General features: G+C 45.5%; 1 protein-coding gene across 3 annotated transcripts in view; it reads left to right on the top strand.

Annotated features, from left to right (window-relative positions):
- Nucleotides 1-13,938, top strand: part of LOC126259706 (helicase domino) — a 444,931-nt gene that overhangs the window by 105,805 nt on the left and 325,188 nt on the right. For all 3 annotated transcript variants that reach the window (XM_049956690.1, XM_049956698.1, XM_049956682.1), the window contains exon 11: nt 8,250-8,359. In XM_049956690.1, coding sequence (XP_049812647.1) covers nt 8,250-8,359 — 110 coding nt within the window. The remainder of the gene's footprint in view (nt 1-8,249; nt 8,360-13,938) is intronic.

Genomic DNA, 13,938 nt, shown 5'->3' with positions numbered 1-13,938 from the left:
TTGCAACCAACACAATAAAGGCAGTTATCTGCTACTATAAAAGGTGAAAATAGCCAAAGAATAAAAAATCAAACAATGGAAACTCCAGGTAGGAACGTCAACAATCTAGGAAAACATAGATTGCTACTTACTGTAAAGAACCCCCCTGCGGGTCCGGGGTAAGAATAGGCCCGAGGTATTCGTGCCTGTCGTAAGAGGCGACTAAAAGGAGTTTCAACCATTTCGGCCTTCCATGTGATGGTCCCCCTTGGGGTTTGACCTCCATTTTTCAAAATTCTACAGAAGTACAAGCCTTTTGGGGAAGGACGCCTTACGTGGTGTACCACTGGTCCTCAGTGCACTAAGACCTTGGCACTCAGCATTGTAACGGCATTGTAACCACACCCACTATTCCTCCACTTGGGCCTAAATGCCTGATGGGTTGCACAAGTTACGCCCATAGTGCGTCCCCATCTGCACCTACGATCATGTTGGACTTTCCATGGCACCCGAAATCCAGCACGGTAGCCAGCCCATTGTGGTGGGGTCGTCATGTACCCTCTAGGTTGTAGCCCAATGACTACACAGGGATCGTACTGCCGATACCTGAGCTGTACCCTCCCCACGTCAGCCAAGGAGTAGATGCCTGTCTCCTTGGGGCATCAGGACTCCCGGCAACGGTCATCCTGCCAGGTGGCCCTTGCTGAGGCTGGGTGGCGCCTGTGGGGAGAGCCCCTGGTCGGAGTGGGTGGTATCGGGGTGGACGTTTTGCAGATGAAACGTCAACATGTATCAGGCCGCTCCGCGGCCGAGTCTTTTAAAAAGAAAGGTACTGTCTCTGGTTCTGGTTCTCCTGCCCATTCCCCCTTGGCCACTCCCTGGGAGGAAGGACAGGCCCGCCGGCTTGGGGCGAAGTACTTCCCCCGCTATTTAGTCTGTTCTCGGACCGATGGGGGGACGTTTGCCACCTCCAAGCCCATGCTCTTTGTCCAGCACATCGAAGATATCTTCGGGGAAATCGAGGCTCTCAGTAAAATGTGTTCGGGGTCCGTTCTTATAAAGACCACCTCCGCCACACAGTCGGCGGCGTTCCAGGCGTGCGACCGACTAGGGGACATCCCAGTGTCCATTGTCCCGCATCTGGCACTGGAGCGCCGAGGCGTGCATTTCGTCCGGCGAGTCCAGCGCGGCCCCAAAGACCGTCGCGTCGACACCGGGGCCTTTATCCTCGCCTTCGAGGGGGACGTTCTCCCGGAGAAGGTAAAGGTGATGTGCTACCGGTGCGACGTGCGACCTTACGTCCCGCCTCCTATGTGCTGCTTTCGGTGTTTGCGCTTTGGTCACATGTCGTCACGGTGTGAGGCTGAGCCCCTTTGTGGCGATTGTGGACGTCCTCTTCGTGAGGAACATACATGCACCCCACCACCTCGGTGCGTCAATTGTCCTGTCATCCACTCGCCTAGATCTTTAGACTGCCCCGCGTATCAGATGGAGAAGATTCAAGAATTAAAAACTTTGGATCGTCTCTCTTATTCTGAGGCCAGGAAGAAATATGACCGCCTCCATCCCGTGACGTTGACAACTTCGTTTGCCTCAGTCGGGTCCACTCCTTCCACAGTATCCTCACCCCTATCCTGTCCCCCCTCCACCTCCTCACCCCATGCGAGGTCTATGCCTCCGCCTCCCAAATCCCTCCCTTCCAAATCCTCCTCCCTTGTGGCCCCTACTCCCTCTGCCCCAGGGGCCACCCTTCCTCCTCCTCCCCCTCCGCCGCCTGAGAAGCGATCCTCTTCTCAGGCGTCCATTGGGGAAACGATCCGGACCCCGGCTTCCGAGGTCCGGCGTTCCAAAACGGACCCCGCGCGTGAGGACCTTCTTCGGTTCCAGCCCACCATCCCCGTGCCTCATCGGACTTCCAAGAAGGCCTCCAAGAAGAAATCTTTATCCCCCTCTCCACCCCGGCGCGTTTCGTCTGACGCTCCATCCGCGAGTCGCCGCTCCCGGCCGTCCTCAGTTTCGCCGGGACGCTCTGCTGCCAGGCGCTCAGCTGGCCTCTCGTCGACGAAGGATGCTGCCCCTCCTACGCAACCCGGGAAAGCGGCCGAAGCTGGCGACGACTCAATGGAACAGGATCCGCCTCCCGCCGGTTGTAGCGTTGTTCCCTCGAAACCTGGCCCTCTGCGGCCGTCGAGGTGACCCGCTCTTCACCCGTTTCGTTCCCCCCTTTTTTTCTGACTAGCGATGGCTTTGTTACATTGGAACATAAGAGGCATTCGATCTAATCGGGAGGAATTACAACTGCTCCTCCGCCTGCACTGTCCGCTCGTCCTTGGACTCCAGGAAACCAAGTTGCGCCCAACTGACCGTATTGCTTTTACCCGCTATACCTCGGAGCTGTCTGACCTCACCTCTGCGGACGGTATTCCAGCTCATGGTGGGGTCATGTTGCTCGTTCGGGACGATGTCTATTACCATACCATCCCATTGACCACCCCACTCCAAGCAATAGCTGTCCGTATTACTCTTTCTGCCATTACTTTTTCTGTTTGTACCGTCTACACTCCATCGTCATCCGCAGTTAGTCGGGCTGACATGATGCACCTGATTGTTCAGCTTCCTCCGCCGTTTTTATTGTTTGGCGACTTCAAGGCCCTTTGGGGCTCTCCTGCATCCTGTCAGAGAGGCTTCCTCTTGGCGGATGTCTTCAACCATCTCAATCTTGTCTGCCTCAATACTGGTGCACCGACTTTCCTCTCGGACTCTACTCATACCTACTCCCACTTGGACCTCTCGATCTGTTCTACCACTCTTGCCCGTCGGTTCGAGTGGTATGTCCTTTCTGACACCTATTCGAGCGACCACTTTCCCTGTGTCGTTCGTCTCCTGCACCACACCCCATCCCCACGTCCTTCGAGCTGTAACATACCGAAAGCTGACTGGGGCCTTTACTCCTCCCTGGCGACCTTTCCGGACCACGATTTTCTCAGTTGTGACAGTCAGGTCGAATACCTCACGGCTGTTATCATCAATGCTGCCGAACGTTCCATTCCTCGTACTACCTCTTCTTCACGTCGCGTTTCCGTCCCCTGGTGGAACGAGGCTTGTAGAGACGCTATCCGTGCTCGCTGACGTGCTTTACGCACCTTTCGCCGCCATCCTACATTGACGAATTGTATTGGATACAAAAGACTCAGAGTGCAATGCCGTAGAGTCATCAAAGATAGCAAAAAAGCTTGTTGGGCCTCTTTCACCAGCTCCTTTAACAGTTTTACTCCCTCTTCTGTCGTCTGGGGTCGCCTGCGCCGGCTGTCGGGCATTAAGGCCCACTCCTTGGTACCTGGCCTGACTTCAGGTAATGAGGTCCTTGTTGATCCTGTGGCTGTCTCCAACGCCTTCGGCCGCTTTTTCGCGGAGGTTTCAAGCTCCGCCCATTACCACCCTGCCTTCCTTCCCAGGAAAGAGGCAGAAGAGGCTCGGCGACCTTCCTTCCACTCGCTGAATCTGGAAAATTATAATGCCCCCTTTACTATGCGGGAACTCGAACGTGCACTTGCACTGTCCCGGTCCTCTGCTCCGGGGCCAGATGCCATTCACTTTCAGATGCTGGCACACCTTTCTCCGGTGGGCAAAAGCTTCCTTCTTCATACCTACAATTGCGTCTGGACCGAAGGTCAAGTCCCCATGCATTGGCGTGATGCCGTCGTTGTTCCTATACCCAAACCCGGGAAGGATAGACACCTTCCTTCTAGTTACCGCCCCATTTCTCTTACAAGCTGTGTCTGTAAAGTGATGGAGCGCATTGTTAATGCTCAGTTAGTTTGGATTCTTGAATCTCGACGGCTCTTACCAATGTTCAATGCGGCTTTTGTCGCCGCCGCTCCGCTGTTGACCACCTTGTGACCTTGTCGACATTCATCATGAACAACTTTTTGCGAAAGCGCCAAACTGTAGCCGTGTTTTTCGTTTTGGAGAAGGCTTATGATACCTGTTGGAGAGGAGGTATCCTCCGACTATGCACGGGTGGGGTCTACGCGGTCGCCTGCCCCTTTTTATTGATTCCTTTTTAACAGATCGAAAGTTTAGGGTACGTGTGGGTTCCGTATTGTCCGACGTCTTCCTCCAGGAGAACGGAGTGCCTCAGGGCTCCGTCTTGAGCATAGCCCTTTTTGCCATAGCGATCAATCCAATTATGGATTGCATTCCACCTAATGTCTCGGGCTCTCTTTTTGTCGATGAATTCGCGATCTACTGCAGTGCCCAGAGAACATGCCTCCTGGAGCGCTGCCTTCAGCGTTGTCTAGACAGCCTATACTCATGGAGTGTGGCAAATGGCTTCCGGTTCTCTGAAGAGAAGACGGTTTGCATCAACTTTTGGCGATATAAAGCGTTCCTTCCACCATCCTTACATCTCGGTCCCGTTGTTCTCCCCTTCGTGGAAACAACTAAGTTTCTAGGGCTCACACTGGACAGGAAACTTTGTTGGTCTCCGCACGTCTCTTATTTGGCTGCCCGTTGTACACGTTCCCTTAATGTCCTCAGAGTTCTTAGTGGTTCATCTTGGGGAGCGGATCGCACTGTCCTGCTTCGCTTGTATGGGTCCATAGTCCGATCAAAGCTGGATTATGGGAGCCTCGTCTATTCGTCTGCTCGGCCATCCCTCTTACGCCGTCTCAACTCTATCCACCATAGGGGGTTACGACTTGCGACCGGAGGATTCTACACTAGTCCTGTCGAGAGTCTTTATGCTGAAGCTGCCGAATTACCATTGACCTACCGGCACGACGTACTGCTTTGTCGGTATGCCTGCCGGCTGTTGTCAATGACCGACCACCCCTCTTATCAGTCCTTCTTCGCCGATTCTCTCGACCGTCAGTATGGGTTGTATGTGTCTGCCCTGCTGCCCCCTGGAGTCCGCTTTTGTCGCCTGCTTCGACAATTGGATTTTGCCCTCCCTACCACCTTCAGAGAGGGTAAGAGCCCGACACCACCTTGGCTCCAGGCTCCGGTTCATATTTATCTCGACCTCAGCTTGCTCCCGAAGGAGGGTACTCCGGCTGCAGTGTATTGCTCACGGTTTGTCGAACTTGCGCGACTTGCCAGTCATACCTTTATTTACACTGATGGCTCCAAAACTGACGATGGTGTCGGCTGTGCCTTTGTCGTCGGGGCCATCGCCTTTAAATACCGGCTCCTCGACCAATGTTCCAGCTTTACAGCCGAGCTTTTTGCTCTACATCAGGCTGTTCAGTATGCCCGCCGCCACCGCCATTCATCGTATGTACTCTGCTCTGATTCACTCAGTGCTCTTCAGAGACTTGGAGCTCCATATCCGGTCCATCCTTTGGTGCAACGGATCCAGCAGTCCCTCTATTCTTTTGCTGCAGGTGGCTCTCCTGTCAGCTTTCTGTGGGTTCCCGGCCATGTGGGAGTGCCTGGGAATGAGGCTGCTGATGCTGCAGCCAAGGCTGCAGTCCTCCTGCCTCGGCCAGCCTCCCATTGTGTCCCGTCATCTGACGTTAGTGGGGTTGTTTGTAAGAGGCTTGTGTCGTTGTGGTGGGATACTTGGTCGTCACTTCAAGGAAACAAGCTCCGGGCAGTAAAACCGTTCCCAACTGTTTGGACAACCTCCTCCCGACCATCTCGGCGAGAAGAGGTCCTTCTGACCAGGTTGCGGATTGGGCATTGCTGGTTTAGCCACCGATACCTGCTCTCCGGTGACCCAGCCCCGCAGTGCCCTTGTGGTCATGCATTAACAGTGTGCCATGTTTTATTGTCGTGTCCCCGTTTTAGTCAATCTCGTGGTGTCCTGTCTCTGCCATCTACTTTACAGGATATTTTAGCTGATGACGCTCGAGCAGCTGCTCGTGTTCTTCGTTTTACTTTGACTGGCCTGTCCAAAGACGTCTAACTCTTTCACTTACTTTATCTGCCTCTTTGTCAGAACTTTCCGGTGTCGCCCCCCCCCCCCCCCTTGAGTTTTACTAGATTCTATGTGCCCTAACAATTGTGACTGGGCGCTAATGACCTCAGTAGTTGAGTGCCCTTAAACCCCAACAACAACAAAAAACGGAAAGAAGACGCGTCAAGTTGCTGACAAGCACGATCAAAAGACACTCATATACAGCTTTCGGCCACAGCCTTCGTTGGTAAACACACACACACACAAACATTCACAACACACTCAGGCAAGCACACCTCATGCACACAAGTCCACCAACTCCAGCATCTTGGGATGGAATGCCGGCATTTTATTTCAGGGGCTACGTGTTTTCCATCATGGTTTCCTCTGGTGAAGCTTACATTGAAATTTCTCCCATTATCCAGCTAATATACCAAATGACTTTCTACCTGAAACTTCCTGTCAGATTAAAACCTTATGCTGGACCGAGACTCGGTGAAGTTTCGAAGGTAGGAGGTGAGGTACTGTGGGACGTAAACCTATGAGGACGGGGCATGAGCTGTGCTTGGGTAACTCAGTCGGTGAAGCACTTGCCTGCAAAAGGCGGAGGTCCTGAGTCTGAGTCTCGGTCTAGCACATAGTTTTAATGTGCAAGGAAGTCTCATATCAGTGCACACTTTGCTGCAGAATGAAAGTTTCATTCTGAACTTTCTGCCTTCATAAAACATAAAAAATGCCAATGTTAAAAGATACACAAGTCCTTATGACATTACATTACTGCAGTGAGTTGAAAACAATAAAAAAATTTGCTCATTATCTTAAATACAATTTTTTAAAGTTAAAGTCAACCAACAACTTTTAAGTGTCCAAAATATTTAATTTGTGCCAATCTGAAACTTTTGTACTGATTGTAAAACTGGAAGTTAGGATATATTTTCACAGCAGGAGAAAAAAATGTTGTGTTGTTGCAAATCACATGGCGTAAAATAAGAAAATAAGAGGACAGCCACCACGCATTGTGTTACATACATGACATATATTAGTGAAAAGTGATATTTTTTCCAAAAATATTGTAAAACTATGAATGCAGAATTGCTAGCCAATGCTTACCTATAGGAGGTAAAATTTTTGGTATTACCAGTGAAGGGGGGAGTATCAGAGATGTCCATGTTATCTAGCCAGACATGATAAATAGCTCACCCCCTACCTGCGTTCCAGTGTACAGCCAGACATGTTGATAAAATTATAAAAATTTCCTCATTATGAAACTGATTAAAATTCTGTCTGGAGCAGATGTAGGTTATTGCAGTTATGCAGAGATGGAGATGTTTGCTCAAGAAATACAAATATGGGAAGCTGCATCAAACCAGTTTTTGGACTGGAGACCTCAACAATAACAACAACATTAGTTTTATAATTTTCTCAAGTGAATTTACCCATTGATCCAAAAATAGTATGTTTGACTTGCGTTAAAAAAACTTAATTTCATCTTGAGAGCATTTGTGGAATAAAAATGTAATTTAGTGAAGAAATAGGTGTCCATTGAGTATGATGCAACTACATGAAACATGTTTGGGGATAAAAACAACAACAAAATAATTCTGTTTTGCATTGGTGGACCTACACCAAGATATTTTAATTGCATCGGCTCTTTTAGGTGTAGGCAATGTCATGCCTGACAGTTTTGGTGCCAATTGTCTTTCCCAGTTCAACTTGTAGGATTCACTTTCTAGCTTTATTCTATACAGTAGTTTAACTGCTAAAGGAAGGTTTTAGAATTAAAAATAAAAATAGTAGTGGAAATGTCATAGCAAAAAGAGATTTTCTGGGAAAACTGTATGTGGCTTATGTCGTAGCAAAAGATTTTTGGGTTAAATCTGATAAATTAAATCTCATTTTTAAAAGAAACAGTGCAGCAGTTATAATTTCGTTGGAAATTTCTCCCTTGTATGATATATTTATGGGGCCTTTTGTGTGAAAACTTACAGCTCTTATACCAGTACATCATATGAAATTTGCTCAAGGTTGCAGTAGTGTAGTATTATGGTGAGCCTCAATAGAGCTTGTGGGCCTTTCATGCTTTGAGACTTGGATGTATTGTTGGAGCTGGAAAACGTGTTTCTTGTATTGCTTTGTTTTAATTTTCTCTATTTTTGATAGTGTTGTGATAACTGGTAACATTATTGAACTATTTTTCAAATATTTTTGAAATGTAATATTCATAGCATCAGTTGTTTTTTGCCTCTTTAAAATTCGGGTTTTTGCATGCTTAAACCTTACAACTCATTCCAGTCATGCATCAGTGAATATAATGTTCACACAACAATGAATTTTAAAATTTACAGACAACTCTCTCTTTACTTGTGATTAGGTGAGGAGAGTCAGTCGGAGGACGAAGCTGCAGGCAGCAGTAGTGAAGAAGGAACCGAGATTGGTTTGAAGACATTGCTGGATGAAGAGGCAGAAATGAAAGATGAGAAGGTGATGTTTTCTTTCAATTATGAAAAATGGTGGGAGAGGGATGCCACAAATTTAAATGTTAAAATATTAATTGTTGCAATGATAGTGAAATTTGTTTGCTCTTTAGTAGTGTATTTGCTATGACAAACATTTGAGACAAGCTAAAACTTTATATTATGATGGAACTTGAATGTAGAGCCCTTGCTTTTTAAAGACAGTGCGCACTACCAATTGCTCAACCCATGTGTTCCAATTTCCTTGCCCACTCTGTGCTTTGTTTGCTGCCGAAATTTTCTTACCGGTTACACTTTGTGAAGTATCTGAGTAACATTAATCTTCAGTACGCTACTGATCCGTAACCAAACCAGACATTCTGCTTGTGAACTCAGTGTTTTATGCGTGCTTGTTGCTGTCAGGGGCTCTCCCTTAGTTGGTTACCTTTATGGCATTCATGAGTTCCATCTTTTCAAGTGTAAAAGAATTATAATTATTATTGTAAGAGTCATTATGAGGTTCAGTTAGTCTGGCCCCTACTTTGAGCTGGATATACATAGACCATCTAACTTCTAACCCTATAATTTCATAAGCACATTGCAATCATTCCACAACTTAATTTTCAAAGTATACTCAGAGCAGAACAACAAAGTGATTGACATCTAATGGTTTAAAAAAGTTCTATCATAGTAAAAATCAACCTGAGACTGAGGCAGCAATACCTCCCGTTTAGTTTGCCATTGCCGTATTGCTCTGTGGATGTCAATTACGACTGGTAACATGACTGTCGCATTACTATGGCTGTGAAAGTGGTATGATGATTATTGTCATCCTGGCTTCCGATACACTGCATCCATCCATCACATGGTACATGCACGTAAATAAAACATAAATCCAAACAGTAGATTATCCAATACGTTAAGAAAATAAATTTATTATAGTGACGTACATCATTCATTGGTTTCAAAAACGCATGTGCAATACATCACTTAATCAAAGGGATATGTTACACTACATCATGTGACCATTTAATTCCTACTATGGCAGAGTTACTACTTTGCCTTGCCAAGTAATACATATCCCTAAAGATCAATAGTCCAGTCTGAATGATCCGACAACAGCTTAGGAGCATCTGACAAGCCTGAGACAAGTAAATTTTTTAATTTCAGTGTACTATACATAGTTGTCTTTTCCACAAAAATAAATGTGGCAATGTTTGCTGTTATATCCTCTGGCCTATGGTACAGCGAAACTGTTTATAAATGCTCTCTTGTTTGTTATTCAGGACTCTTGAAATTGTAGTTGCATATAGTTCTTGCAGTTGTGACCCAGTGTCTCTGGAGTTTGTTTACTCATGCAACACAGTGTATGGCTGACATTTAAAAAATAAATTATTAACTCTTCAAGTTAGAGACTAAAATAATTATGAAATGTCCTGAGCTGGTTTCAGTTTGCATGCTGCTGTAATTTTAGAATCCTGAATAACTTCAGAAAACAATAATAAGTATTGAAATGAAGGTAAAAGTTTGTATGATATCTACATAAAACCCCCAGAACATAGTATGTTATGAGCTGTCCATGAACACTGCCTTCTAAAATTTATTCTATTAATTTATTATGCCTCGTTAATGGACATTTTGTGCCAAATGAATTTATGTAGTCATTTTTGACATGTATGTAGTAAACTGATATGCTGACTTGAGGGTTTGGCACTTCAAGAAAGCTTTAACGGTTATTATTAATGTACTGCACCGTTGACCAATCATCCAGTCACTACCTATCAAATATGAAATTCTTGTTCCCTTCTCACCTCGCATCGTTGCTTTTTGTGGCCTGTTAAATCTCCCTTGTGTCTCTGTAACCATCACAGACTACAGTAAGTGTCACAATAGGCAATGGTCTAGGATTTTGAAATAATACCCATTATGCGACATACACATCAACAAATATTTCTCATCCTGTAGTTGACATTTACAAAATCTTTTGTGTGTGCCTGTTGAAGTATTATATTGCTGACTCAATGTTAACCATCTAGTACAATGGTCAGCGAACGATGGCTCACTAGCCACCTGCAGCTCTTCGGCACCTTGAGTGTTGGTCTTCCACAGAGTACCATGTGTGGGAGTACATGTACAGTGGAGCTGAATTTTTGTGCTCCCTGCACAAAAGTTGGTCTTCAGCCTGGGTGAGTGGAGGGTCTATTTTGAAGATAAAGATGTGTCATTAAATGGGTATTTAGGTGAGGTTGTTACACACCCTCGGAACTCAAACCACATGCACTAACTGCCACCTGCGATACTGTCACTACTTGTGACTATGTCTTCAAAGCAGGGCTGGATAATGCTTCCATGTCAGGTGCATGATATCATTTTTAACGTGGTGAATGTCATTCAAAATGAAGCGGTGGAAAGAATATCTGTCCTACAGAAGAGTGTGGAACTGTTTGTTTTAGAAGAAGGTATTTCAATTAAAAACATATTATCTCTTTTTGATCAGGATTTTGAAAGAGAAACTTTAATTTCCTTTTCAAACCTGTTGAAATATCATCAAGAAAATAACACTGATATTGACATTTGCGATTTCAGAACAAGTCATTTCAACATGAGGGAAGCTTTTCTCAACAGGTTTCATAAATTCGTAAACAGGATGACCTTATAATTTGCTAGAAAAAAACCTCTTACTGCTACTGTAGTATGATTAAATTACTCTGTCATTAACACTGATAATAGCAGTTTGAAACACAATTGCTGGATTTAAAAAAAGAAAAATATATTGTGGAGTTTGAAATCAGAACATCTTTGTGCTGTTATGAAAATGTTCAAGAAAAACGAATGTGAACTTAATTCACAGCATAAGCAGTCTGCTTTGAAAGACCTGGAGAAGGGAGACACGTTAATGTTTTAACACTTAGAATAGTATTCCTGACTTACAAATCACATGAAAAAACTAGTGTCTGCTATTCTTTACTTAATCAGGTCGTCATATTTCCATGTGAATTATCATTTTCAAACATGAACCTTATCGAGAATAAATTGAGAAGTCTTCTTATTAATGAGGACCTGGAATTGTGCCAAAAATTAAAAACGGTAACATTCAGTCTTGACTTACCAAAGTTTCCAAGGAGATGCAAGGCCATTGTTCACACTAGTGTTTGTCAGTCACCCCTCCCCCACTTGTAAAGCACACGGACATTTGAAATTGCCATCAGGATAAGGCGGAATGACAGCTTTCTCTACCACTTGACTGAACAATGATCAAATATGCCGTAAGGCACTATATGAGCACTGCTGCTGGTGTTTTTTTCCCCTCTTCTGTCTGCCTCGGTGTCTTGTGATAGTAGCATGTCTCTTTTTGTCTTTCCATCTTAAGGCTAAAATGTTTCCCTTACAGTGGTAAATAATGTCATTTCACTGGAGAAAAGCACTAGACGAAGCTGATGACATTCCTCTCCTGCTTTTTTTGACATTGTCAACAAAATCACTACATATATCTTCAGGAGCTGTTGCCAGCACTACACTTGTGAAGTATCAATCAGTGTATAGCATGGTGGTGACCCTTACCTGCTAAATTATCAAGCTGTCTCAACACCACATTATTCACAAAATTGCATATACAGTTTTATGCCATGGCTTCTGTGGCATACATTGCTGGAAACTGAGGTGCCATTTGGACATATTCCTTCATCAATTGTTAATATCACCACTAAATGGAGACATCCCTTATGAATTGTAATATCACCAATCAGTTGATATCATCCATTTTTGCACCACCGTCTTATGTCATACACTGACTGCAATTTGAATGTGGATCAAACCCTGGCTCACCTTTAGTTTCATTTGATTGTTTTCATTCAAATGAAAGATTGAAAGTATTAGAAGGAATCTGTTTCTGCTCATTTTGTTCAGACAGAAACTGAATGACTCAAGTGTATTTGTGCTCCATTGATCTGCTAGTCAAGGCCACTCACTGAAACTTTTTTGCAAACTGATGGCAGTAAATTTCCTAATGTCATCCAGGGTAACTGTCTTCCATGCTGCTAGCCTGCTTCTTGACAGTAATCGATTCAGGCATCACTTCCATATTATTTGTTACCTAGCATACACACTGATCAGCCAGAACATTATACCATTGATCTATTATCAATAGCAGTGTCACCTGGCGAGGAATGATTGCTAGTCAGACACAGAGGTGGTGCATGTAGTATTAGCGAGCATGCTGTCCATGTGTAGGATAGGGAAGGCACATGATGTATCTGAGTTTGACCGAGGGCAGATTGTGATGGCCTGGAGGCTTGGTAAGAGCATTTTGGAAACTGCACAAGTTGTTGGGTGTGTGAGGAGTGCTGTGGCAAGTGTTATCAGCATGTGGTGAAAACACATCCTGACGTCATGGGGTTGGGTGGCCACCCCTCATTGCAGATGTCGAGCAGACTGATAAAACAGGACGATGGCCCACCACAGCCAACAACCCATGCATGTACCAATGTTAATACCACAACACCGAGCGAGGTGGCGCAGTGGCTAGCACACTGGACTCGTATTCGGGAGGACGACGGTTCAATCCCGCGTCCGGCCATCCTGATTTAGGTTTTCCGTGATTTCCCTAAATAGCTCCAGGCAAATGCCGGGATGGTTCCTTTGAAAGGGCACGACCGGCTTCCTTCCCTGTCCTTCGCAAATCCGATGAGACCGATGACCTCGCTGTCTGGTCTCCTCCCCCAAACAATCCAATCCAATCCAACACCACAACATCAGCACCTACAACTGAAATGGGCACGTGACCATTGGCACTGGATGTTGGCGCAGTGGCAAAGCGTTGCGTAGTCTGATGAATCCCGATACCTTCTTCATATGCCGATGGGAGAGAGTGAATCCAACATCTTCCTGGGGAACAGCTTTTTGCCACTTGTACTGCAGCATGGAAACAAGCTGGTGGTGACTCCTTTATGCTGTGGGGAACATTGACGTGGGCATCTACTGGTCCAGTGGAGATCATGTAAGGCACAATGATGGCCAAGGAGTATTGTACACTGGATGATGGCAAAGGAGTATGTACACTGGTTGCAGACCACATACACTTCTTCATGGTGATCATGTTTCCTGATGGTAGTGACATTTTTCAGAAAGGTGATGTGTCATGTCACAAGGCCAAGAGTGTGATGGAGTGGTTTGAGGAACAGAGTGATGGGTTCCAGTTGATGTGCTGGCTCCCTAACTCGCCAGATCTGAATCCAATTGAATGCATCTGGGGCGTGATTGAACGTGGTGTGAGATGTTGCTGCTCCTCCCTGGAATTTACACGAATTAGGTGACTTGTGTGTTCAGATGTGATGCAAACTCCCAGCAACCTACCTGGGCTCCATGCTTCCATACCACGTTGTATGACCACTGTTATCTGTGCCAAAGGTGGACATACCAGCTGTTGGGTAGGTGGTCATAATGTTCTGGCTGATCAGTGTAAATTTGTTTGCTCTTTCAATTGAGCAAGTAACTCGTTGTCCTGAAAATAACAGAAAAATCAGTGATAGGCCTACCACTTTTAAAGTTTTTTTCAGTACTTATATTTCCACTCACACCAGTATAAATTGCAGTAGTATTTGGGACATC

This window comes from Schistocerca nitens, chromosome 1, assembly GCF_023898315.1.
Source record: "Schistocerca nitens isolate TAMUIC-IGC-003100 chromosome 1, iqSchNite1.1, whole genome shotgun sequence".
Classification (NCBI taxonomy): Eukaryota; Metazoa; Arthropoda; class Insecta; order Orthoptera; family Acrididae; genus Schistocerca; species Schistocerca nitens.
This window is presented reverse-complemented; position numbering and strand designations above follow the sequence as displayed.